The sequence below is a fragment of the Cheilinus undulatus genome, linkage group 7, assembly GCF_018320785.1.
Source record: "Cheilinus undulatus linkage group 7, ASM1832078v1, whole genome shotgun sequence".
Lineage (NCBI taxonomy): Eukaryota > Metazoa > Chordata > Actinopteri > Labriformes > Labridae > Cheilinus > Cheilinus undulatus.
The window spans coordinates 18,112,064-18,137,986 of record NC_054871.1 but is presented as its reverse complement, the minus strand read 5'-3'; the positions used below and the strand labels follow the sequence as shown (position 1 = coordinate 18,137,986).

The 25,923-nt window shown below is 38.3% G+C and overlaps 2 protein-coding genes across 3 annotated transcripts; both read left to right on the top strand.

The window, feature by feature from the left end:
- The first annotated feature begins 1,844 nt into the window (after positions 1-1,844).
- Positions 1,845-13,270, top strand: LOC121512428 (interferon-induced protein 44-like). Of its 2 annotated transcripts, none has more exons than XM_041791697.1 (8): positions 1,845-1,932; positions 3,557-4,098; positions 4,380-4,428; positions 5,481-5,676; positions 5,762-5,914; positions 6,027-6,198; positions 8,617-8,717; positions 10,854-13,270. In XM_041791697.1, the coding sequence occupies exons 2-8, from the start codon at positions 3,627-3,629 to the stop codon at positions 11,046-11,048; spliced, it is 1,338 nt and encodes a 445-aa protein (XP_041647631.1). In that variant the 5' UTR covers positions 1,845-1,932; positions 3,557-3,626; the 3' UTR covers positions 11,049-13,270. The 2 variants fall into 2 exon arrangements, with proteins under 2 accessions (XP_041647631.1, XP_041647632.1); XM_041791698.1 differs by lacking the exon at positions 1,845-1,932 and adding an exon at positions 1,941-1,998.
- Positions 13,271-14,171: 901 nt separating this feature from the next.
- LOC121512429 (interferon-induced protein 44-like) lies at positions 14,172-25,707 on the top strand. The gene is made up of 8 exons (XM_041791700.1): positions 14,172-14,346; positions 17,089-17,629; positions 19,048-19,096; positions 20,870-21,065; positions 21,155-21,307; positions 21,417-21,588; positions 24,674-24,774; positions 25,456-25,707. The coding sequence occupies exons 2-8, from the start codon at positions 17,158-17,160 to the stop codon at positions 25,648-25,650; spliced, it is 1,338 nt and encodes a 445-aa protein (XP_041647634.1). The 5' UTR covers positions 14,172-14,346; positions 17,089-17,157; the 3' UTR covers positions 25,651-25,707.
- Positions 25,708-25,923: the final 216 nt, after the last annotated feature.

The window sequence follows — 25,923 nt, the reverse complement described above, 5'->3', positions numbered from 1 at the left end:
AGGAGATGCTCTAAATATCTAACAACAAAAACCACCAAACAAGTAATCCAAGCTTTGGCTTTGTCACATATGAATTATTGTGCAGTTGTTTGGTCCAATACCTCACTAGCCAACATTAGAAAATTACAACTTATACAAAATAAAGCAGCACGTGTTGTACTTTCCTGTGGAACAAGGACAAATATTTGTAAAATGCATGTAAGTCTATGTTGGCTGGATGTTAAGAACAGACTGACATATTTGTTGATGGTATTCATCAGAAATATAATTACAACAAAGATGCCAAACATTTTTTATAGAAAATTATCTTTTAGTTCTGAGACACATGAGTACTCAACTCGACAGGCTGCTGGTGGTTATTTTATCTTACCCAGATCACTTTCTCAACGTACAGTAATATACAGAGCTATGATGGAGTGGAATGCCCTTCCAAATTACGTTACACAACAGAAAAACATGGCAAATTTTAAAATAAAGCTAAGAGATTATTACTCTACTCATAATTTCATCCATTAGTGCTCCCCAAGAAACTGTAGGGGTACCGCTTGGGCCCATATTATTTTATTTTATTATTATATTACATCGTATTATATTATATTATCACTTATGGTGTTGCTCCAATTTAATTAATTATGTATGCTTTTGTTTTCTGTTCTTAGTGTTGTGTCAGGGCATCTTTTGTGTGTGACATGATATATGTGTTGCGATGATTCAATTTAGGAGCTTGTAATTTTGGATTTCAGTGTTCGTCTTGAGTGTTATGTGTGTATTGGTATACTAGTGTGTGTCCTTATAGGTATTTTCTTCTGTATGTAGTTTGTGTCACTCATGGAAATTGAAAAGACCCCAGGAAGAATAGCTGCTGCCTTGCAAAAGCTAATGGGGATCTAAATAAACAATAAACAATAAATGGCATTAAACCAAGCAGGCTGTTTTCTTGAAAATACCTTGACAGTTGATCAGATGTTTGATCAAATATGCTGTTTTTGTTCTGCATGATTTCCTTCATTCAGCTTGTACTTTGTTATAATCTCAAACAATACAAGCTCCTAATAGTTTAGACTATGTTTTCAATTTTTTAATACTTTGATATTTTTTGAAATCATGTTTTGAAATGGCAAAATAAGAAATATTTTAACAAACTCAAGAAAGTGAAATGTATTTGCAACAGTCTGAAACTAAATTTGAAAATCAAGCCAGGAATCTTGGTGAAATCATGGGCTCCGCATCTAACAGAATAACTTTAAAGATGGATATTCTCTACACGTCCTGATGAAAATCCTGTTAGAATAAAAGAAACACTGTTCAAAATACTATTTTCGTCATTTCTTTTTCATTTCATGACTTCATGGGAAGTTTATTTTGAAACATTTTTTTGTGTGTCTTAAAAATGGATGATAATTTTGTAACTGTAGTTAAGGCTTAGCCTACAAGCTGTGTGTTGCAGGATTAGGAAAATAATTTGGAAGGGGTTGTTTTAAATCCAGATTATGTTTACATTTTACTCATCAGTTTATTGAAAGAGTCATGAAATGCACATTCAAACGGATTTTGTGGTGTTGGGGATGAATTTTTGCACAAGAATGCAATAAGCAATAAAATAATACATGGTCCAATTCTGGTGAAGTGCTTGATAAGATGACCTTTAAACTGGCAACACTAGATAGTAAAGAATGTTTAAAAAAAAAAAGGACGTTACATGTAATATATTTATAAGAAACGGGACTGAAACATTGTGTTTCGTACATGCATAGCGTTTCTCTTATTTAAGAATAAACATCAGTTTAACCGGACAGCAAAACTTAGGTAGGCTACTGATAAGTTCTAGTTTCATTTCTCCCAAACAGCACATGACCGCACCCTGCATCTCTCTTCCAGCCGTTAATTCTTCCCGGCAGGACGGTTAGATCATCTCCCAGCTGTGAAAGAAAGGTAAGGATTAAAGGACGCGTTTCTTCTGTCGCAGATTTCTGCTGTAAATGTGTCGGTGAACAGGAGGTGAGGAGTTCGGATTAGAACGTCTTTCTAGCTGAAATTAGTGTTGCAGACACGATTTATGTAAACACTGGCCGTCTGTTTTGATTGATTAATTTATTGATTTTAGTTTTGAGAGACTTTTAAACTTTACTCCGTTTGACGTGCAACTATGTGCTTTTTTATTACCCTTTTTCTCCATTCTGATTATCGAGATAACAGACTCTTTACGCGTGGTTTGTCTACGTACGTGGCGTTGCTCTACTTGTATTAAGTCACGTATCCAGGCCAGGGCCTGGAGCAAACGACTCTGACGAGGTAGTTCAATGCTAATGGTGGCTATAGCAGAGCAGAGAATTCCTCACCTGTTCATGTAACAAGTACAACGCTGATAGTCCCTTGAATCTTTTAGTAAGTTTTACTTTAAAAACAATAATATAATGTTAAACTGCATATTCACACATGCAGGACAAAAGCTAGTCTGCCAAGATAACAAGGCAACATGTTACATTACCACGTGATCAAGGTTTTAAATAAATCATCTGTATTTGTTCAAATGTAATTTCAATATAAGGAAAAGGAAAATCTGGGTGATAAATTTGAATGAATACAGATGTGATGTGATGCAACGAGTTATCTCAGTGGTTTTAAATTATTTTATCGGTTGATTTATGCATATGGGTTAATGTTCTGGCAACTGTCTTTTTTGCATTATTTGCACTATTTAGGATGTTAAATCAGCAAAATTCTTTCCAGCCTTTTAATAATTATATAATTTAGTTGTAGTTGCACTGATCATTGAGAGGATTTTGTTCTGTTCCACTGAACATTTATAGTGAAAACGTGAGGATGACTGTGTACTACTTTCGTCAGGAAACGCTGCCACCTCTAGGAGGTCAACTTCATTGCCAAACCACTGTGGTTTAAAAATTTTAAATGTTTTCTGAAAGAAAAAAAAATTGAACATATTAATATGTACAGTGGTGTGATCTTTGACTTCATGTAAGCAACGTTAAAATACATTTAGAGAGTTTTAAAATGAGCTTATGAACTACATTTATTGTATTCAATACGAATTGACAGAAATGTAACTGCATATGGGGGTTTCTAGCTATGCGCTCCCTTGGAAAGTCAAAGCATGCTGTTTGACTAATCCAGGGAGCAACTGAGCACAGCCTTCTAGTAAAACTGTATCTACTTTGCCATCAAATGGTTAAAGATGTAACGAGAGTGTTCCTGAATGATGGTTGGAAAATATTTATTAAAAGAAATGAGATGTATAGTGGAATTACTTTGTATATGTAAGGAACCAAAATTCAACTTAAATCCTAGATCGCCCCTTGCCAGCAGCAAGTTCACATGTCATAGGAGAGCCATAGCAGCACATTTTCTAAATAATTTATTTTTCAAATGATAAATGTCTCCTCCAATAATTAGCCAGGCTGACAATCAGTCAACCTCTAATACCTCACATACACGCAGAAGTGTTGATAATAGACAGTTTTATTTATAAAGTATATTTCCAAGAGTTTAAAAACCTATTGTATATTTTATACTCTGCTGATCTTTTTTTTCTGTTTAGACACCAAAGGGAGAAAACACTGAAGGGTTTTCAGCATCTTTGACATAACTCAGCAGACCTACAGTCCATCATGAATTCCAGACTTACCAGTAGTCAGCAGAAGACAATCTGCTTTAGCCTTGGAAGAGTCAGACTGGAGCTGCTGTACAAGGCCAGCATCCATGGTTTCTCTGGGAAAGCCTTTCACAAACGATGTGACAACCAGTGTCCCACAGTTTCTGTGGGCTATAATGCCTCGGGCCATATTTTTGGAGGCTACACAGAACAACCATTCAGTCAGTCTGGACAGTACATGAATGACAACCATGCCTTCCTTTTCTCATTATTTGGAGAAGAGCTCATTAAATATCCTGTTAAAGCTCCTGATTATGCCGTGAAAATGGTTGGTAATTCTGGACCATATTTTGGAGAAGCATTGATCCTTGTCAATGGAAGCCAACCTGTGGTGTACAGCAGTTCAGGCAAATATTACAACTTCAACGCTGTAGAGATGCATGGCAATGACCTCGACCTGACTGAGTGTGAAGTTTACCAAGTTGAGGGTGAGTTCACAAAAGTTACTTTATAATTTGTCATTATATATTTTTTGAATATGGAGTATACTCTGATTAATTGAAACAATCCAGTAAACTTAAAAGCTTTCACTAGAGTTCTTCTGACCCTGTAGGCAATCCATCCTGCGTTATCAACCTGCCAGTTTGAAATTACTCCTTACATATGGTCATTGTGTGATAGAAACTCCTTTTACTGAGAAAACATTAAATATAATTGGTGGCTTGACCACATCTTTGTCTATAAAAAGCTGTTTTGTGCTCTTTAACAGAAATGACTGAAATGGAGAGGCCATGGAGAACAGTGATCTGGAAACCGGAGTAAGATGGATTGTTTATACTATTCCCACTCCCCAGCAACATTTTAGCTTTAGGCCGGCCACACACTAGACAGTTTTTTAATCTGAAACCATTTTTTAACTGTGGGAGACCACAGACTTCAGGACAATTTCCAAAGATTTTTCATCTTTAATCCTCTGAACCACACACTAGACGACTCAGCCAGACTGTCAGATCACTGGAGACCACATACCTGCTGACCTGCCTACGACCTTGTGTGATCATGCAACTTCAGAAAAAAAAAAAAACACTGATGTCTGTCGATACCGTCTTGCTGTCTCTCCATAACAGGCTGTCCTGGCATTTGTTACAGGTACAGCAACAATCATAAAACAAGGGAAAGACTCGGGATGAAATCATGGCTGAAATTAAGTTAAAGTTGTGTTCATGGTTGTGAGTGGTGAAAGTATGTATGATCTGGCTGTGACGCTACCCAATCTGTTCGCCCTCATTGGTTGTTGTGGGTACTCCGTTAGCGGCACTACGACCTAGAATCGTAAATAACGTGTTTGATATTTACGATTCGGGATTTTGGGGGCTACAACGTGATTTGGAGCAGTAAAACAATCGTGTTGACACCACACACATGCAGATTACTCAGACAAACAGTTGTTTGTGACGAGGCTCCTCTTGGGATACGCCCTCACGGTCGTCCGGGGAGGCCCAAATCGGGCTTAAAATCCTGTAGTGTGTGGCTGGTGTTCTGCCATTTTTTGCTACCCATCAAAAATTGCTACTTCGTGGTTCTGCACTATGCCATCAATATCACGCCTGGAAGGGTTAGGGTAAGGGTAGTCCATAGGGGTAGTTGATAGGTAGCAAAATCTGACAAGGAAGCAAAATATGTCAGAACACCGGCCTTAGGGGGGATTCTAAGACCACATATAATCTCCCTAGCAACCTTTGGGTCTACCTCAAGGCCACTTAGTAGGACATACTATGCTCAGTCTCTGCTATTAGATTAATGGATTTATTTATGGTTTATCTGTATTCCTAATGCATATTTTTTAACCAGCTTTGTCTTGAATGTGTAGAATGAGAGAAGAGCTGATGAGCAAGATAAGGACCTATGAACCATTAATCCCCTCAGTGACCACTGTTCGTGTGCTCCTCATCGGAGCAGTTGGAGCTGGAAAGTCGAGCTTCTTCAATTCTATCAGCTCTGTATTCAGAGGTCATGTTACAAACCAGGCCATGGCTGGATGCTCCACCACCAGCCTCACCACACAGGTTATAATCAGCCAGTAACCAACTTCTAAACAAACACATGCCCTGTCTATTTAGTGAAATTTGCTCCTTTGTTATTTTTCTCCAGTTTCGAACCTACCCTTTGAAAGATGGACGTCAAGGAAAGCCTCTGCCAATCATCTTGTGTGATACCATGGGGCTAGAGGAAAACACAGGGGCAGGGCTTAATGTGGATGACATCTTCAGCATTCTCAAAGGCCATCTGCCAGATCGCTATCAGGTACAGCTGTTTGTCACATTTAGCCAAATATTTAATCCATGACTCACTGATCTGGCCTCAGTATAATCACACTTGCTCCAACCTTTATTTTTCTCTTTACTGTTTGTCTCAGTTCAACCCCTCTGCTCCTCTCCAAATGGACTCCCACGGGTATCATGAGTCTCAAGGGCTTGAGGACAAGATCCACTGTGTGGCTTATGTCATTGATGCTTGCAAGGTCTCCATCATGCCCTCAAAGCTGGAGGAAAAGATGAATGCGATACGCAGAAAGATCAACTTGATTGGTCAGTCCTGTTCTGTTACAGTGAAGTGATTAATTTTAGGTGCCTTACAATAGAAAATGTACATCACGCCAAAGTGCTCAATTTTGTATTATTGAACAAAACACTCTACTCAGTTATAGGATAATAAGGAGCAGATGCTCATCTACTTTGTGCTCTATATTTACTAGCCAACGAGATAAGATAAGATATATAGATGGATGGATGGATCATTTTCCTTGAGTATCTGTATTTTTATAGGCCAGTATTGGAACTGTCCTTAAATTATTCTACAATAGAGCAGACTGAGTAGACCCATGGCAAAAAAGTATTTTTTAAAGTACTAATATCTCAGCCTGTCAATCAAGAAAACATTAGGACAGTTTATTTTCTTCACAGAGTTGTGATTTGAAACTGTTTTTCCTCTATGATTTTCTGATGAATTTAGTTTAAGGCATCTATGTGGTACAGAATTGTCCGTAATTTTTGGAAGAGCCATGTGAATGGACAACTACAGTCGCGTGGCATTAGTCAAAATGATTCTTATTATAATAAGTGCTACATTTGATGGAGCTGGAGCTTTTGGTAAACTAATGAAACATTTAACAACACTGTCTGACCTCAGACAGATGGCTAATAAATGCTCCGGGCCAATCAGGTCACTGCAATTACTCCTCTGACCAGTCCGTAACAAAAACAGGTGGACCAGTTGGAACCAGTTGGTTCACCTGAGGAGAGTTCCCCTCCCAGCAAACCTCAAGTGTTTTCTTAATATTATTATTAATATTATCTATTATTGGCACTACTATTCTAGTATTGGCTCCCCTGGAAGTTTTCCAGAAAATACACAATTTCTCCCAGAAATTGTTGCAATGTCAGATGTTTTTGGTATACCCATGTTTATTTCATCTATGTGCACTGGAACAACACAAAAAAGCAGAAAATAAAAGCCAAAAATGACACAATTTTACACAAAACTCAAAAAGTGGGTCTTACAAAATTGTTGGCACTCCCCTAACTTAGTATTTGGTTGCACACCCTTGGGAAAAAATAACTGACACCAGTCACTCCCTATAACCATCAGCAAGCTTCTTACACCTCTCAACTGGAATTTTGGACCAGTCCTCTTTTGAAAACTGCTCAAAGTCTCTCAGATTTGAAGGGTGCCTTCTTGCAACAGCAGTTTTTAGATCTCTCCATAGGTGTTTAATGGGATTTAGATCTGGACTCATTGCTGGCCACTTCAGAACTCTCCAGAGCTTTGTCTCCAACAATTTCTTGGTGTTTTTTGTGGTATTTTTGGGGTCATTGTTCTGCTGGAACACCCATGACCTCTGACGCAGACCCAGCTTTCTGACACTAGGCCCTACATTGCAACCCAAAATCTACTGACAGTCTCCAGATTTCATGATTCCTTGCACACAGTCAAGGCACCCAGTGCCAGAGGCAGCAAAACAACCCCAAAACATCTTTGAACCTCCACCATGTTTGACTGTAGGTACTGTGTTCTTTTCTTTGTAGACCTCATTCCATTTTCTGTAAACAGTAGAATGACGTGCTTTTCCAAAAAGCTCTACCTTAGTCTCATTTGTCCTCAAAATGTTCTCCCAGAAGGATTGAGGCTTACTCAGGTACATTTTTGCCAACTTCAGTCTGGCTTTTTTATGTCTCTTTGTCAGCAGTGGGGTTCCCCTCGGTCTCCTGCCAAAGCACTTCATCTCATTCAGATTATGACGCATGGTCCGAGCTGACACTTTTGCACCCTGAGTCTGCAGGACAGCCTGAAATCGTGTGGAAGTTGACTCAGGATATTTATCCACCATTCCAACTTTCCTGCATTATTCTTTTTCAGTTTTTCTCTTCCATCCACATCTAGGGAGATTAGCCACAGTTTCATGGGTTATAAACTTCTTGATTATATTACACACAGTGGATAAAGGAATTTCAAGATCTCTGGAGATGGTCTTGTAACCTTGAGATTTTTCATATTTTTCCACAATTTTGCTTCTTAAGTCCTCAGATAATTCTGGGCTCTTCTTTCTCTTCTCCGTGCTTGGTGTGACACACAGGCACACAACACAAAGGTTGAGTCAACTTTAATACATTCTAACTGGCTTCAGGTGTGATTTCTAGATTGCCAGCACCTGTTACTGCCACAGGTGAGTTTAAATGAGCATCACATGCTTGAAATAAAATGATTTACCCACAGTTTTTTTGTTTTATGTAAAATTATGCCAATTTTGGCTTTTTTGTGTTGTTTGAATGCACATGATGGAATTAAACATGTATACCAAAAACATTTGTAATTGCGACAATTTCTGGGAGAAATGGTGTATTTTCTGGAAAAATTCCAGGGGTGACAATACTTTCGTCCATAAATGTAAATGCATAAAGGCCTTAAGAGTCTACAGGAAAATGTTCATCTTGCTCTGTTGTTTTCAGGAGTTCCTCAGCTGGTGCTCCTCACCAAAGTAGATGAGGCCTGTCCTTTGGTGGCAGAGGATGTGACAAAAATTTACCAGAGTGACTACATCAAGCAGATGGTGAGCTTAAAAGGTTTTCAAAGGGAAAAAGTGTGAAAAGAACAACCATTTTGTCATGACTTATAAGGACAATTTAATTATTTATCTATTTATATCATTAAAATACTTAAGAAAGTTTGAGGCCTGAAAAGGGAAAATAAGACAATGCTTTATTAAACCCAAGGGTGGAACTTTGGGTGATCAGGCATCTGCACAGTCAGCTATGTTTTCTTATTTATTATTCATCTTCTTACTTTGTAACGCAAACTTGTCCATAGTAATGTTAATGTCACCAAGGGCTTTACTAAATTCTTATCTAGAAGTGAGCTTAGTTGTCAGAGCCACTAGAAGGACTGTGGAAGGAGGAAGGAAAACAAACACAGCCATGGCAGCAGTAGTAAACAAAAAGCAAGAAATTAGAGACTCTGGATGTTGATGAATGGATCTGCCTCATCAACAACAACCAGACACCCTGGCTTTAAGTGAGTTTAGTTTTCATTTTTCAGAATTGGCACAGTGATCCTAAAGTGTGTGCTCTTCTATGAGCAATGGAAATGTCACATAGAGCAGAAGAGTGGATGGGTCCATCTCTAAATAGTAGGAAGTGTGTAAGCTGAAAGATTTGAAGACGATGGCATTCACATTTTTAATAAATAGCCTATTTTCTTAACTTGACAACTGCCATAATTCTCAGTAAGTCACCTAGCTTTCTTTCCTATTTACAACCAAATCTGCCAATAAGGGGAGAGCTTTCTGAGACCCAGCCAAACTGGGGGCCCATGGGGGCCAGCAAGACCATGGTCAAAATCAAGCAATGATATCCATATTTTTTTTTTGCCTTATTAATAACTAACCTTATCAAAGCAAAAGAAAAGTTTGTATTCATTTATGCCATAGTATACAGCCTCCTTCAAAATTTAAGCCCCGTTTGTGTAAAATTGTGTGGGGAAAATGGGCTAACAGAGACAAAAATTAGGCAGACGGTGGCAAAAATTGGTTGAAAGTGGCAAAATAGGCAAAAAAGTTGGTGAAATAGCATTAAAATGTGTGCCAAAAATGGGTGAAAAGAGGCAAAAATGTGGTAACAGAGACAAAAAATAGGCAGACATTTGCAAAAATAGACAGAAAAGGTGCTTAAATATGATTAAATGTGGCAAAGATGTTACCAACTTTTGCCACATTTAAGAGGCAAAATGCACAGAAGTAAGCAAAAATTGGTTGAAAGTTACAAAAATGTGCAGAAAAGTTGGTTAACTAGGAGTTAAATGTGCCAAAAATGGGTTGGGAGAGATAAACTGGGTTAACAGAGGCAAAAAAGGGCAGAAAATGGCACAGATTTTTCTAAAATGGTGAAAACTGGTTAAAATGTGCAAAAAATGGGTTACCAGAAGCAATGACAGGCAGATAGTGGCAAAAACAAGCAGAAAAAGTGGTGAAAAAGGGATCACAAGTGAGAAAATGGCCAGAAAGCTGGTAAAACATGATTAGAAAGTGGAAAAAATTTGATGAATTGTGCATAAATGTGTTTTATGGGTTAAAATAGGGGGAAAAGTGGCAAAAATGGGTCAAAAGTGGAAAAATTGGGCAGAGAAAGTGTGGAAAATTGATGAAAAGTGGCAATAAGACTAGTACCAATGCTACACATACATTGATTCTATCAAAAATTGGGAGAACTCATTCATTGGTTTGTCAGGGGCCCAGCCAAATCTGTGGACAAGCCTGTTTACAAAAATGACTCTTGATGTCAGTCTGCACAATTCTCTCAATCCTTGTTACCCACTACAGTTTGCTGAATTGAGTGATCAAGTTTTTACGTGATAACAGCTAGCACCACATATGTCACCTACATTCAACTCAGCCGAGGGAAAAATTCAGATGCAGGCAGTACCAGGCAGTATGTAGAATTTAAATATTTAGCACTCATATGTTGAGATTTGGACCAGAATTGATCAACAGCACTGTTAAATACCAACATACTCAGGTTTTCAGCTGAAAGACATGCTCTTTGGGTTTAGGTACTCTTTAACTTGTAAGAGGTAGGAAGCCAAAATCAAGACAGATTTAACTCATTTGTCTATGATTTCAGAAAATTCAGCAACTGTCTTAAGAGAGAAAGTATTAGAAGTGCCTTTGTAATGTGAGTGTTTTATGATCCAGATGCAGGAGGCCAGCACTCGTCTCAGTCTGCCGTTGTCCTGTGTCATCCCGGTGAAGAACTACAACGAGGAGTTAGAGGTGAACCTGAACTGTGACATCCTGCTGCTCAGCGCTGTCAACCAGATGCTTCGTATCACTGATGACTACTTTGATGACATCAATGACCAACTCAGCAACGTGAAAACCAAGGAGTAGAAATTTGATGCTGTAGGTACACCAACACAGATCCAGAGATTAAATCTGCTCCACAATGATCCATACATGCAGCCATCCATTTATCAGCATGAACAGACATAATTCAAAGCAGTGATAGGAATTTATAACATTAACGTAATAACTGATGTATTCGACAAGCTGCACCTTTATCGATGACTGTAATAGATAACTTGGGATTAGTGCGGTCGTTTTTTAATTCTGACCAGAAATTTTCGGGCAGAACCACTCCTGGTGAACAGAAAACACAGTGAAGCAGTTTCGTTACATGCACAGATATCACACCAGTCATTTGGTACACAGTCCAAAGCTGATCAGTTAATCTTGCAGCAGAGCATAGGAGGGCAGCTCGGGAGACTTTCCAAACTTGATCGCGTAAATTGGCCTGGACAGAGGGAACAGCCAATGGGGCTTTATATGTTTTTAATCATTCTTTTTGAGTATATGTTTGTCTCCAACTCAGTTTTTAGGCCAAAGTTGACGACTAAAAAATTTGTACAGGTCCCCCTCATTCTGACAGGTGCACCCACACAAAAAAATAGTTATTTTCCATTTTAATAATAAAACAGTTGATCATCAAGTTAGCAAAACTAAAAATATGTTATTATTTCTTACCACATTCACACGTGCGTTAATCATGCGACAAAAAATAGTGGCTTTAAAAGTATTTTGAGTTAATGCTTTATAGTTTTCTCATATGGGTGCTCGCCTTTTCTGAATAAAATCAGAATGTTCCATCTAAACAGAATTTGTCTAGAGTTGTGCAGCTGCTTTTTCCTCCAGAGCCTTGAAAAAAACATGCATAAGAAAAAATAATATTCTAGTGATTTTAGTGGCTGCTTTGTTTTATTAACAGGCTTTATTTAAAAAAAATGTTGAAAGTTTCATGCTGCAAGCTTTCATCCACTTCTGAAAAAAGAGTAAAAAGAATTTGGGCTGCTCCATAACAGTATCAAAAAAGCAAAGCAGAAATATTATCAAAATTCAGGGGAAGAACCTATCAAGAACACTGGCTTGCTGATGTCAATTATAAGGTGGACTCAAAAAGTTGGTTGGACTATTTTACAACTGATAGAGCTATTAAATCTCAATCCAAGCTTGTTTATTGAACTGCATTCTTTCTCAAAACAAAAATATCAAGAATATAATTCTTAAACACAGACACATCCTTTAAAATGATTCAACACTAAAAAACACATTCAGGAGCAACCCATGGTAACATTCATTAGAATCATCAGGGCATGTCAACCATCACTATAAAATACAACGCACTTCAAGGCAATTATACCTGCATAAACTACCAAATATGAAAAAATCTCAAATATTTTTTTTTTTATCATCCGGTCACTGGACTCAAAATGGGATCTATATGATAAAGTGCCCTGTGAAAAAGTTTAAAACATCCCACACCCTCAAAGAACAAATTACTGAACCCAGGAGTACCATCAAAAGAAAAAACACCACTATCTCTGATGTTAGACATTTTAATGAACTCAAACACTCCATGTCTTTATTTTTCTCAGGCATAAGGCATTAAACCAAATTTGAGAGGTGGCAACTTAAATTTTATCAGAAAAAAAAGAGAGAAGTATTTTTGATTTTTTTTTAAGGTTATTTCTGGGGGGGATGAATGAGGATTTTTCAATTAGTAAGTTTTTCTAGTTTTTTTTTTTCAATTGGGGATCTTTGTTGGATTTTTATCTCCAAAATGATTACCTTCAAGAGTTTTTATATCTTCTGGTTTTATGTCAATACTCTTCTTTTATTTTTAAAATCTTTTTATCTGTCTTTCGTAGGGGTTTTTACAAATTTTCTTTTGTAGCTTTTCTTATAAAATGCTTTACCTCATCTACAGATAGTACTATTAAATTGACCCTAGCATGCACTTTAACCCCACCCATTAGCCGCCTCCTCTTATTGTTCAGTTTCAAAGTTGGTGTTAGTTTCCTCTTAGACACTCCCTGTGCTTCTTTGCCAGTGTCTGTTGGTCATAAACCACATAATCATTTAACCATCCCATTGGTGTTGTTATCCTGTTGGCTGGTATACATGATGTAATTTCGTATCATTTTGAATTTGTTAACATTTTTTTTTATGTTTTCATGCTACCCTACCTAAATGTTTGTAATATGTTTCTTGATGACCCTGATGAAGTCTACAAGCTGAAATGCGCCGGTCTAATAAAGTTGTTCTCTAAACTACAAGTGCTGCTGGAAATTTCTTTCCTCCTACTTTTTATTGTTCAATTAAAAAACTGCAGACAACTTAATATCCTAAATAAAACAAGAACTTATCATCTACACAGTATTTGTTTAGAGTTGTGCATCAGTCTGATTTTTCCTCCAGAATATTCTATAAATCTTAATGGCTACTCTGTTTTAGAGAAAAGCTTTTTTTTAAATGTTAACATTTATTTCAAACCTAAATTACTGTCTCAGAAATGTTTTTATCTTGATTTTATAGTTGCGGTGAAGGTGTGGTGTTTTAATTTGTATTCTGTGTATTATTTTGGTTACTTCCGGTTTCCGGAGTATCGTGCTGGCTGCTAACTTTACTCTGCTCTCCCTGAGGCATCCACCCCTCCCCCCCGGTGCTGTGGAGAGTCACACCTGCAGCGAATCACTCATTTGACGGACACTACTTAAGATCGGCTGCAGCTCTCTACAGCGCCTGAGTCTTGCATAACTTACCTCACGGTAACTCCAGCTCCAGGCTCTCTCTCGAGATCTCCAGAGAAGTTTCCTGTGCTATTTTGATGATTGTTATTAGTGAATTCCAGTGCTGTATTTTTGTGAACCCTCCTCTAACGTGCCTCTCCTCTTTTTCCAGTGCCTCCAGCCCAGATCACCGCAGCCAGCACCAGCGCACTCTCTCTCTCACCTGGACTCTTGGAATCCCCCTTCCCTTATTCACTTACCTGCACAATAAAACTGTTCAAACCTGCTCCTCCGTTTCCGCATTCTGGGTCCAACCACACTACCGCACATAACAGAAGGTTTAGCCTGTAGGCTGTTTGTTGCAGGGAGCTGAAAATAATTTGTCAGTTTTGTGAACTTTCCAGTTTAGATATACGAAATAAACATTTCCTTCATAACAATGCCATGAAAACCCACTCAAACCAAACTTGTGGGGGAAAAAAATCTAGGCACGTGAATATAATGAGCGGTATGATCAAACCCTGGATAGTAGTAAGTTTCACTTTTATTCCTTTCAAACAGCTGGAGTTGTGCTAAGTCCTGCTCGACGGTCCAGTCATCTTCCCGCGATTACAAGACAGAAGGTAAGAAAAAAAGCAGGACATTTTTCTTATAGCTCTAATTTCGAACAAAAAATTATCAGAAAGGGGCGAAGAGCTCAGTTTACAGCCACTGCTTCATGCGTCTGAAACTGGCCACTTGTGTTTGCTGGCACGGTTTCTGGCCATGTTCAACAAGGAGGAGACCCCAGGAAAGATCCGGGACAGAGCTAGCTAAAGAGATGCTTGATCCCACCAGGAGTGGGGACGTCTCGGGGTCTCTCAGGAGGCACTGGAAAACAATGGTGGGGGAATGGACATAGGGCTAACTCCCCAGCAGGTGTGGCGCCAGATTTACAATTTTGGATTGGTCTGTGGCTTACTGGTCTGTGCCCTACTTTTTTTTTTTTTTTTATTAAAGAAAATGCTTGAGATGTTTGAAACATTTGGCATATAGAGTCAGCCTTTTATTTAAGTGACAACTGACGAGTCATGTTAATTTACTGGAGATAGTAAAGAATGCGTTTTTATTGCCCAATGCGAAGACATGATTCTATAGTCTGCAGTGTCTGCTAAGCTTAAGGCCCATAAATCGATCCTCAGAGGACTGTTCCTTAACTTCTTATTGATGATTAAAATGAATTATAGTTTGGTTATTGATCGCTGAGAGAAAGAGAGTAAACTCTAAAATGTTTAAAGACAATCTCAACAGATAGGAACATTCAGCAAACTCGTATCTTTCCTTTACGTTTTGTAGGTTTTTAATCGTGTCATTAAAATCCAGTTCTGAAAATCGCACGCGAATCTCAGCAGGTGCAGTCGGTAGCTGTGGATGAGAGGTGGTGTTAAAAAAAGACGTTTTTTGACTTTAACCTGTTGAGAGTTGAGTCTCTGTCTCTCCTTCACCTGCCCCTAGATCTTCTGATGATCAGCTGACAAACGTGTCGGCGCATGAGCGCATCAGCATTAGTTTTACAAGCATCAACAGCATAAACTGGCCTGAAATGATTGGTTAACTTCCAACCTGATAGCGGCATTATCATGAGTTTTTATGTTTAAACCTTCCTGCTTCCCTTAAATAGGCAATACACCAGTGTCCTTAAGGGTAAAAAAATACCCCTAATAAAGACTGCCATAGAAAATGTATAAATATATCATTTCAATTTCTTTTTATAAATGCTATTAGCCCTTATCTTACATGACCAAAATTCAGTCTGTTTCAAATGCCATTTTTGTGATTAGTACTTGATTTTTAAACATTTTATATATTGTGCAGTATCAGATTGTATAAAAATTGTGACATCTGTGTCCCTAAAGGTAAAAAATACCCCCAAATAAAGACTGGCATAGAAAATGTATTAACTCATCATTTAAAATGTTTTATAAATACTATTAGTAACTTCACTTCTGACCATACAAAACAAACCCTCATTCTGTTTCAAAGTTTTAACCCCTTCAATGCCGTTTCTTGTTGTTTTAACTTGATTTTTATTCAACCCTGCTGCATCCCTTGGGGTATTTTTTACCCATTTGAACACTAAGACATCCCTAGAACACACCCATATAATTTTTGTTTGGATATTTATTGAATTGGCCTGCAGTGTGTGATATAATACAATAATGAAAAAATGTTGGCCTCTTCGGTGGATATACAGTACATGAGAAAATATCACCAGCTAGTGAAAAACAATTTAGAAATACAATTTTATGGGATTTCAACACCAAGGAATGAAAAAATAAGGAAATAAAAATAAATCAAACTGTATGAAAGACTTAAATTGTTTTTTCCTAAAATACCAAAATTCACCCCAAAATACACACCCTTAACGTATATCATATGCATAAAAACAACCAAAGTTATCCACAAAAACACATTCCATAAGGATAAAAAAATACCCCAAGGGATTCAGGACAGTTAAAGGGGTAATTGTATTTTAGGTTTGCAGCATTCAAATAGCAATATAATTTTTAAAAAATTATATATTAAAAAAACAGTCTATTTTCTCCAAAACTTTTTGGGGTGGGCCAAATGATCAAGTGGGTTGGCCCAGGCCTTTGGCTGCTTGCCAACTAGAAATTTCAAAGAAAACTGGCAACTTTAACCCTGTAATAAAAAATAAGATTTGTTTTGTAACAAGTCCCTATCCTGACTTACAGATTGGTCACACCTAGGCCAGAAAGGTTTTAATGAACTTTAAGTTTGTTTTTTTTTTTTTTTTGTACTGATGAAGAAGAAGTCCCCACAACTGCAATTTTTTATAACTTGTTCTGTTTTGCGCTGAATCAACATAGTCAAATAGTGTTCTTCTATTAGAGTATTAAATGCCTTTGCAGATTTTTACTCATGGGCAGATAACTTTGGAACAAATAAGGGGAGGATTTGAGGCATCTCTTGTAATTTTTTTAGGTAAAAAAAATCAACATTAAATTGACTATGATTGATTTATAAAAATCAATAAAATGCTAAATCAACCAGTGGGGGTGAATACTCTTTATAGGCACTGTTTGTCAGGAGACTTGCCTGTTCTAGGTTGATCTAATTTTGACACAGTAATTTTGATACGGTGGTTGCCCCAGATTGGATTTAAAAGCTCCCCTCAGTAACCAAATGACTGACACTCAGGATTTGTCCAACAATTTCTACAGCCTTTGGTGAAAAACAGAGCCAGAGGGAAATTTACATGTTACACATCTCATTTATTTGGAATTATTGTTTGTATACTTTATATTTCCAAAATTTTACTGATTGTATATTTTAATAATGTATTAATGTCTTCTTTTGTTCAGATACCAAAGTGAGGAAACTGAAAGTTTCTTCAGCATCTTTGACATAACTCAGCAGACCTACAGTCCATCATGAACCCCAGACTTACCAAAGGCCAACAGAAGACAATCTGCTCCCACCTTGGAAGAGTCAGACTGCAGCTGCTGTACAAAGCCAGCATCCATGGTTTCACCGGGGCAGCCTTTCACCAACATTGTGACACCCGTAGTCCCACAGTCTCTGTGGGCTATAATGCCTTGGGCTATATTTTTGGAGGCCACACAAAACAACCATTCAGTCAGTCTGGACAGCACATGGCTGATAACCAGGCCTTTCTTTTTACAGTCAGCAGAGATAAGCTCATAAAATATCCAGTCACAGATCCTGCCAAGGCAGTGAAAATGGTTGTTGAATCTGGACCATATTTTGGAGAAGCATTGGTTCTTGTCAATGGAAGCCAACCTGTTGTGCTCAGCAGTCCAGGCAAACATTACAACTTCACTGCTGCAGAAATGCATGGCAATGACCTCAATCTCACTGAGTGTGAAGTTTACCAAGTCAAAGGTGAGTTACCAAAAGTGACGATATAATTAGTATGTTGTGTGTTTGGAATCTATTTGAGCTGAAGGACAAGGTAGTGACTAGTGGCTGTCATCTGATATCACCAGTATAGTTTCAAAATACTGGAAACTGGTAATAAAACTGAAAATTATTCTTTCCTATTTCTGTGTTCCCTTAGCAACCCTTTATGGTTGCACTGAAAGAGAAGGCAGCAAATAATTGTTAAAACCAACTACGATCATATACATCATTCAAAACATTTGCAGACAAATCTGACTGCCTCCAAGTCAACCACCCTTCTCTTTAAAGCTTCCAATGAGACCAGTTCACTAAGTTTTAGGTCTTTCTGTACTTCACTCCAGGCAAAGGAAGCAGCAATTTTAAAGGCCTTTTTTCCAGTTCAGTTCTGACCCTGGGGAGAGACAGTAAGAAAAGATCCTGAGATCGGAGATTTTAAGTTCTAGAGGTCTTCTAGAGGAAGGTAGAAGACAAAGAATAGCTTTATAAATAAGAATACACCAGTGTTTAAGTCTACGTGAAGACAGAGAAGACTAACCCACACGTTCATACAAAAAACAGCGATGAGTGAGGGATTCAGAGTTAGTGACAAACCTCAAAGCTCCATGATACACTGTGTCTAGAGCATGTAAGCTCTGAGATGAAGCATGCATGTACAAAACATCTCCATAGTCCAACGCTGACATAAAAGTGGCAGCAACCAGTCTTTTCTTAGACTCAAAAGAAATGCATGGTTTCATCCTGAAATAAAAACCCAGTTTCAGCTTTAACGTCTTAACCAATTGCTGAATGTGAGGAGTAAAAGACAGGGAATCATCAATCAAAATGCCTAGGTATCTATAACATGAAACAAACTCGATCTGTGAACCCTGAGAAGTGGAGATCGATGGCAGGTTCAATGGCTTAGATTGAGCATTTGATAAGATCGTGACTTTTGTTTTATCAGCATTTAAAACGAGCTTCAGGGCATAGAATTTTTGCTGAACAGCATTAAAAGCAAGTTGTAGCTGAGAAAGAGCTTCATTTGGAGTAGGGGCTGAGCAGTAGATTACAGTGTCATCAGCATAAAAGTGAAAATGAGCATTAGACACATTCTGATTTATGTCATTTATGTAAATAATGAAAAGGAGTGGCCCTAGGACTGACCCCTGAGGCACTCCTTTGGAGACAGTGAGTGAGCTCGAAGTACAGCCAGATACCTGTACACACTGAGTTCTATCAGAGAGATAGTTTGTAAACCAGTTGACTGTTTGCGCAGATAGACCTGCTTTGAACAGTCTATCAACCTGCCAACTCTAAATAACTCCTGACATATGTTGTCATTATATCACAGAAACTCCTTACATAATAGGATGGTAGACCAGATTTTTGTAATTAAAAAGCTGTTTTGTGCTCTTTACCAGAGTTGACTGAAATGGAGAGGCCGTGGAGAACTGTCATCTGGAAATCTGAGTAAGATGGATTGTTTATACTGTTTACTTACAAACTACAAATCAACTAGTAGTTTTTTTTTTTTCCTGGGTCAGGACACAATGGTGACAGTTTCAGCAAGTTCACCCAATCCCTCACCCCAGCAACATATTTCTGCCACAGGGGATTCTGAGGCGCTCTGAGACCAGGTGGGACACATAATCCCTCTGGAAAGCTCTAGGTCTACCCCAAGGCCTCTTCCCAAGATGAACATGCCTGCATGCCCAACTTAAACTTGGCAGTGCATACTCAGTTTCTGCTAATAGATTATACATATACAATATCTGTCTGTCTGTCTACATGGTGCTCCAAATTATAATGCAAATGATATTTTTCTCTGTTTTCCGAAAAAGTTAATGCAAATGACAGTCAGTGTAATTTTCAAGTCATCAGCTGTTAGAGCATAGTCTAAATTTTATTGAACAAACCTCCAAATGATAACTATTTTTTTACTAAAATTAAAAAACTCAAAATGCACTGTTCCACATTATTAAGCACAACAGAGTTTTAGAACATTTTATAGGTTGTAAAGAACTGAAAATGGCCATTTGTTGAATTTGCAGCATTAGGAAGTCATATTTACCGAAATCAAAAGCTATTTCAATCAAAAACATCTTAACAGGCAAAGTTACATGTTAACATAGTTAACATAGTTACATGTCTAGGTTATGCTTGATGACCAAGCATAACCTAGACTGGTCCAGGCAACACAGGAACTCAACTACATAAAAGAGACCTAAGGACCAGAAATGTAAAAGCATCTAGAATATTAGGAAGAGGCAGAAAGGAATATAAATCAAAATCGTAAGAAGGAGAATAAAAACAAAATGTGTAGCGATTAATAAGTCATCATACGAAAATTAAAATTCTAGACAGTAAAAGATATTAATCATGATAATGATAATAGTCTGGTAAAACCGACAGCTGTAAAAAGAGGGGGAAATAAAATAAAAGCAGGGGAGCTTTTAAAACCCAAAACCAAGTAGGAGAAGTAGAGATGTCACATAAGAATCAATAAGAATAAAATACAAAGCTGAGAAGAGCAGACATAGAGGCTTTAAGGTTAAATATGCTGGAGAAGTAGAAAATCTAAGAGAGAAAATGATAAAAAGAGGTGAGAGTGAAAGACTGAAGACGACATCACATAAAAGCAAGTCTATAAAAATGAGTTGTAAAAAGTGATTTAAAAGATGACACTGATTCAGTGTGCCTTATCTCCTCGGGCAGGTCATTCCAAAGTCGAGGTGCTGACAGAGAAGGCCCTGTCCCCTTTAGTTTTGAGCCTCGACCTTGGGGTGACCAGTAGGCCCCTGCCGGAGGATCTAAGGCTGCAGCCTGGCACGTAGGGGGTTAGAAGTTCTGTACATAACTTGGAGCCAGGCCCTTCAGTGCTTTAAAAGTGAGGAGGAAAATCTTGAAATCAATTCTTAAACTTACAGGGGGCCAGTGCAGGGATGCTAAAACGGGAGTGATGTGATGCCGTCTCTTAAAACCAGTTAGAAGCCTAGCTGCTGCATTTTGGACTAACTGTAGGCGAGAGAGGGATTTTTGAGTGATACCAGGGAGAGGAGAGTTACAATAATCAAGTCTGGCGAAAATGGAGGGATGGATGGCTTTTTCAAGGTCTGACTGGCTGAGTACTGATTTTATTTTGGCGATGGTTCTGATGTGGAAAAAACTTGAATGGACAACTTTATTGATATGGGTGGCTAAGGTGAGATCTGAAAATTTAATCAGCTTTGCTTGATTCTGTAGGACAAGGACAGAGCTGATGGATAAGATAAGGACCTACAAACCATTAATCCACTCTGTGGCCAGAGCTCGTGTGCTCCTCATTGGACCAGTTGGAGTTGGAAAGTCGAGCTTCTTCAATTCCATCAATTCTGTATTCAGAGGCCACATTACTAGCCAGGCAATGGCAGGATGCTCCACCACCAGCCTCACCACACAGGTTATAACCTGCCTTTTAATTACTCCTAGATAAAACATCCTGCTCTGTCTATTTTGTGAAATTTGTTCCTTTATGGTTGTGCTTCATAGTTTCGCACCTACTCTTTGAAAGACGGGCGTGAAGGTAAACCTCTGCCAATCATCTTGTGTGATACCATGGGGCTAGAGGAAAATACAGGGGCAGGCCTTAATGTAGATGACACCATGACCATACTGAAAGGACATCTGCCTGATCGCTATCAGGTACAGCTGTTTGTCAAATTTAGGATACTTAAGCAATGACTCCCTGATTTATAAAAAGTTGATTCAAACCTTCTCAAACCCTTGTTTGTCTCTTTACTGTTTGTCTCAGTTCAACCCCTCTGCTCCTTTGCATCTGGATGCCCACGGGTATCGTGAGTCTTCAGGGCTTGAAGACAAGATCCACTGTGTGGCTTATGTCATTGATGCTTGCAAGGTCTCCATCATGCCCTCAAAGCTGGAGGAAAAGATGAATGCGATACGCAAAAAGATCAACTCGCTTGGTCAGTCCCATTTTACTACCCATTTTATACAAATAACTACGTGTATGCGCCCAAACAATGGAAATTAATCTTGCTAACTTGTTCCATTTTATCATGGTGAATAACACATTCTGCTTAGTTACACAACAACTATTCCTAAAAGTTGTGGGGCTGTGTAAAATGTAAATAAAAAAAGAATGCAATGATTTGCAAATATCATTTACTCATATTTAATTCACAATAGAGTATAAATAACATATCAGATGTTACACTGAGACATCTACAATTTCATGAAAATATTAGCTCATTTTAAATTTGATGGCAACAACACATCTCAAAAAACAAGGGACAGAGAAACAAAAGGCTGGAAAAGTAACTGGTACTAATGAAAAACAGCAGGAGGAGCATTTTGCAACTGAAGGCGGGCTTACATCTCAAGACTTTTTTGTGCAATTTTAAAGTCGTAGACAAAGATGGAGTAAAATCATGGGAGTCTTGCTAAAGTTGCAGCTCCTGTTGTCTCAACTCTCATGTGTAAGGTAGTCATAAGGCTCGATATGAGCAGTTTTAAGGTGGTTTTTCATTAGTTTTGGATAATGTCATAAGTCTTAAGTCTGGACGTATGCAAATTGGGTTTCTCGGTGACGTGAGCGGCATCCACAACCAAAGGGAGCCAGTGTTGTGCAGAGCACATAAATTCACCTAACTCTTCAAAATGTGAACGTGAGGGTAGATCAGTCTGAAACGGCTGAATGTCTGCTGCTGATAACTCAAGAGATTGAAAACATTTCTGTTTATAGCTGCAGTCGGATCTCTGCACCTGTGTGTTTGTGTGCCTTGTCTGTCAGTTCATTCCTGGCTGACATGAAAGGTATGGTAAACCGCCACTGGCATTTTAAAAGTAAAAGTCTATCAGTTTTTTTGTGGTGAGACAACTCGCTTTTTCATATGATACTCTTCTGAAGTGTTTCCGGGATAGGTCCTCTGTTGGTGCAGTAACATGCAAAGTTTTCGGTGTTTAACTTTCCCTTTGTTTCTACTTAGTGTAAATAATTTTAAAACTTCAGACTGTAAGAGATATTTATTCAAATCCATCTCCTTCTACATCTTGTTCTCTGCTTAAAAATTGTTGTTGTGAATTTTCACCAGATGCATGATAGGAAATATTTTCATAGGGAATCGTATTCTGCTTTGTAGGCCCACAGTCTTTGCAAAATCTTACCTGAGACTAAAAACTCAACGGCTTGTTAAAAATTGTCTTTAAATGTGAGAGGGTCTCAGATGTCAGTCTGTAATGTTTTGAGAGTTTAAGCAAAGTCCTCTGGTGTAAGGCTGGAATAAGGCTGGCCTTACACCTTTGTTAAAACGGCAAAAGTTTTAAAGAATCTGGACATGAATGGCTCGATCTTCAGGCCCTGAGGCGGAACTGCATTAAAAGACAGGCATGATTTTGTCCTGGAAATAACTGCATGGACTTCCAGAAAGCGTTGTCTAAAAGCAAAAGTAGTTAATATTAATTTTTATGTACTTTTTTTAGCCACCTGCACCATTAAAAGGCCTTTAACAGGTATTATGGTACTGATGTTCAACTTTAACACCAACAAACAGGTTAGAAATTAAATGTCAAACAAAAATAAAGTAAATTTCGCTGCTTACAGCGGTGATGACATGTTTATAATGAACAAAACATTTAAAAATGTTGGTACTGTCTTGTCCCTTTATGTTTTTACCTAAATACACAAGGCGAGCCACATTTTCTGAATCAAGAACAGAGCATTTTTTTGTTCACCCAACCATGGAGAAAACCCTCTCCGCCCTGCCAGAGGTGCCCGGGATGCACAGATAATGGTATGCCAGCTGGGACAGGAGAGGATACCTGGACCGGAACATTTTCCACCATGACAGCAGGTTACTGTCGGTGGGCATTGCGGTTTTACTCTCCTAAAAATGTATCTCTTGATGTAGCGAAGCCTTACCTGCCAAATCACCACCAGCATGTGCACCACCTTGGTGATAAACATCCCCAATGGCGGTCATTGTGGCACGTCTGTGTTTTGGTGTAAAAACTTTATTGTTCATCATGTCACGTGTCATGTGATACCTACACCTACATATGGGTGAAGCAGAGGCCAAGGAGAGAGGGGAGAGACTCAAGAACGATTGTAAACAGCAAAAATATTTTAAAAAACATGCTTGAATAGTAACTTTAGCGCTTGAATATTAATGAGTTTTTTAATATTCAAATTAAATTTGAACCCCGAAATTCTTTCCAGCAGCCTTAATCTGGAGAAACACTGTTCCATCTATTCAAAGTTTAAAAGCCTGCAGCTCTGATGGAATAGGGGTTGCATTAGTGACTTAGGTGTGGGAAGCTTAGATAGGTATATACTCCCATCCAGACAATGTCCCTTTCAGGGAAGGCCTTGCATATTTCAACACAACAATGCCAAACCCCATACCACATCCATCACAACAGCATGGCTTCACAGTAGAAGAGACTGGGTGCTGAACTAGCCTGCCTGTAGTCCAGACCTTTCACCAACAGAAAACGTTTGGTGCATTATACATCAAAAAATTGAGCAAAGAAGACCCAGGACTGTTGAGCAGCTAGAGTCAAACATCCAGTCCAGGGCTATAGGGGGTTGAATAATATATGAATATTTTGTTATTATTTATGCAAATGCAGTGGGTTTTCTTCAATACACTTTCATTGAAACTTTTTGCGGTGGGTCTCCTTTCATGTGTGTGGGTGTTATTTATTTATTTATTTTTTAAATATTTATTTTGGGGCCTTTTCGTGCCTTTATTGGAAGGACAATAAAGGACAATGTCTCTCCCCACTCTCTTCCCAAAAAGGGAAGAGAGTGAGGAGAGACACGAAGCAAAGGGCCACAGGCCAGATTCAATCCCAGGCCGCCTGCATACATGGCTTCTTAAACCACTCCGTGCCCCAGGGTGTTATTTTTTTTTATTCTATTCTGCATGATTGTGAATTTGCAGCCTGTTTTTAATGGACATCTGCAGGCTGCCTCTGACTCCTTCAGTATTTAAAACCTGACACTAAGAGTCGGTAGTAAAAATGTTCATCTTGCTCTGTTGTTTCCAGGAGTTCCTCAGCTGGCGCTGCTCACCAAAGTAGACGAGGCCTGTCCTTTGGTGGAAGAGGATGTTGCAAACGTTTACAAGAGTTTCTACATTGAGGAAAAGGTGAGATTTACTTTTTTGGAAGAAGAAAAAGACCTGGCCTGAACTTTTGAAATAAAAAAGATGAGATACTTCAAAATAATGCAAGACAAGACAAAACTAAATTGATCCATCACAGGAACACAAAGACAAACTAGCAATCACTGAATATAATAATGAGATATTCAGAAGAATGCACTTTGAGACCCAAAGCTTTAAGACAACCTTAATGTCTTGTGTGCATTGAAGAGCTTAAGGTTTTATACATTAGTAGGATAAAATGTTATCAAACCAATGTTTCAGCATTCATCATTTACTGACATTAATATCCTTTAGAAGTAATTTTAGAGTGAACACTACGGTCCAAGTGCACCACCTAGTTGTTTTCCTGGGTGCAGACTTAAGTGCTTTTCAAGTTACGCCTGCTATACATATTTCTAATGAAATGTTTAGAATATAAACATTTAGTGTTGAGATGTTGAGATTTGAACATGAATTGATCAACAGCACCACTAAATACCCATGTACTTGGGTTTTCAGCTGTAAACAGTGGCTTTGGGTTTAGTCTTTAAACTATACGGGGTAGGTAGCCAAAATCAATACAAATGAAACACATTTGTCTAACTTCATAGCATTTTTCTTATTTCTTTGAAGTCCTCACAGAAAAAGTATCAGCCTTTGTCATATGAGTGTTTTATGATCCAGATGCAGGAGGCCAGCACTCGTCTCGGTCTGCCGTTGTCCTGCATCATCCCAGTAAAGAACTACAACCGGGAGTTAGAGTTGAATCTCAACTGTGACATCCTGCTGCTCAGCGCTGTCAACCAGATGCTTCGCTTCTCTGATAACTACTTTGATGACGTCAGTGACCACTTCAGCAACATGAAAACCAAGGAGTAGAAATTTGGTGCTGCAGATAAACCAACACTGGTGCCAGAGATTAAATCTGCTTTACAATGATCCATACATGCAGCCATCCATTTATCAGCATGAACAGACAGAATTCTATTTCCCTTTGTACTTTGGGTTTTCACAGCAGTGTAGAAATTTGTAACATTTACATAATGATTGATATTTTTAATCAAGCATTTACCATATTCACAGTGTGGCCATGTCATGCTCATGGTGAGAGCTTAAATCATGTTTTAATCTTGTACTGCTCTGTTCTTGGTT

Coding starts and splice junctions, on each gene's coding strand:
- LOC121512428 (XM_041791697.1), top strand. CDS start 3,627: ATGAATTCCAGACTTACCAGTAGTCAGCAGAAGACAATCTGCTTTAGC. Junction 4,099..4,379: donor TGAAGTTTACCAAGTTGAGG/GTGAGTTCACAA, acceptor GCTCTTTAACAG/AAATGACTGAAATGGAGAGG. Junction 6,199..8,616: donor CAGAAAGATCAACTTGATTG/GTCAGTCCTGTT, acceptor TGTTGTTTTCAG/GAGTTCCTCAGCTGGTGCTC.
- LOC121512429 (XM_041791700.1), top strand. CDS start 17,158: ATGAACCCCAGACTTACCAAAGGCCAACAGAAGACAATCTGCTCCCAC. Junction 21,066..21,154: donor CCACCAGCCTCACCACACAG/GTTATAACCTGC, acceptor TGTGCTTCATAG/TTTCGCACCTACTCTTTGAA. Junction 21,308..21,416: donor ATCTGCCTGATCGCTATCAG/GTACAGCTGTTT, acceptor TGTTTGTCTCAG/TTCAACCCCTCTGCTCCTTT.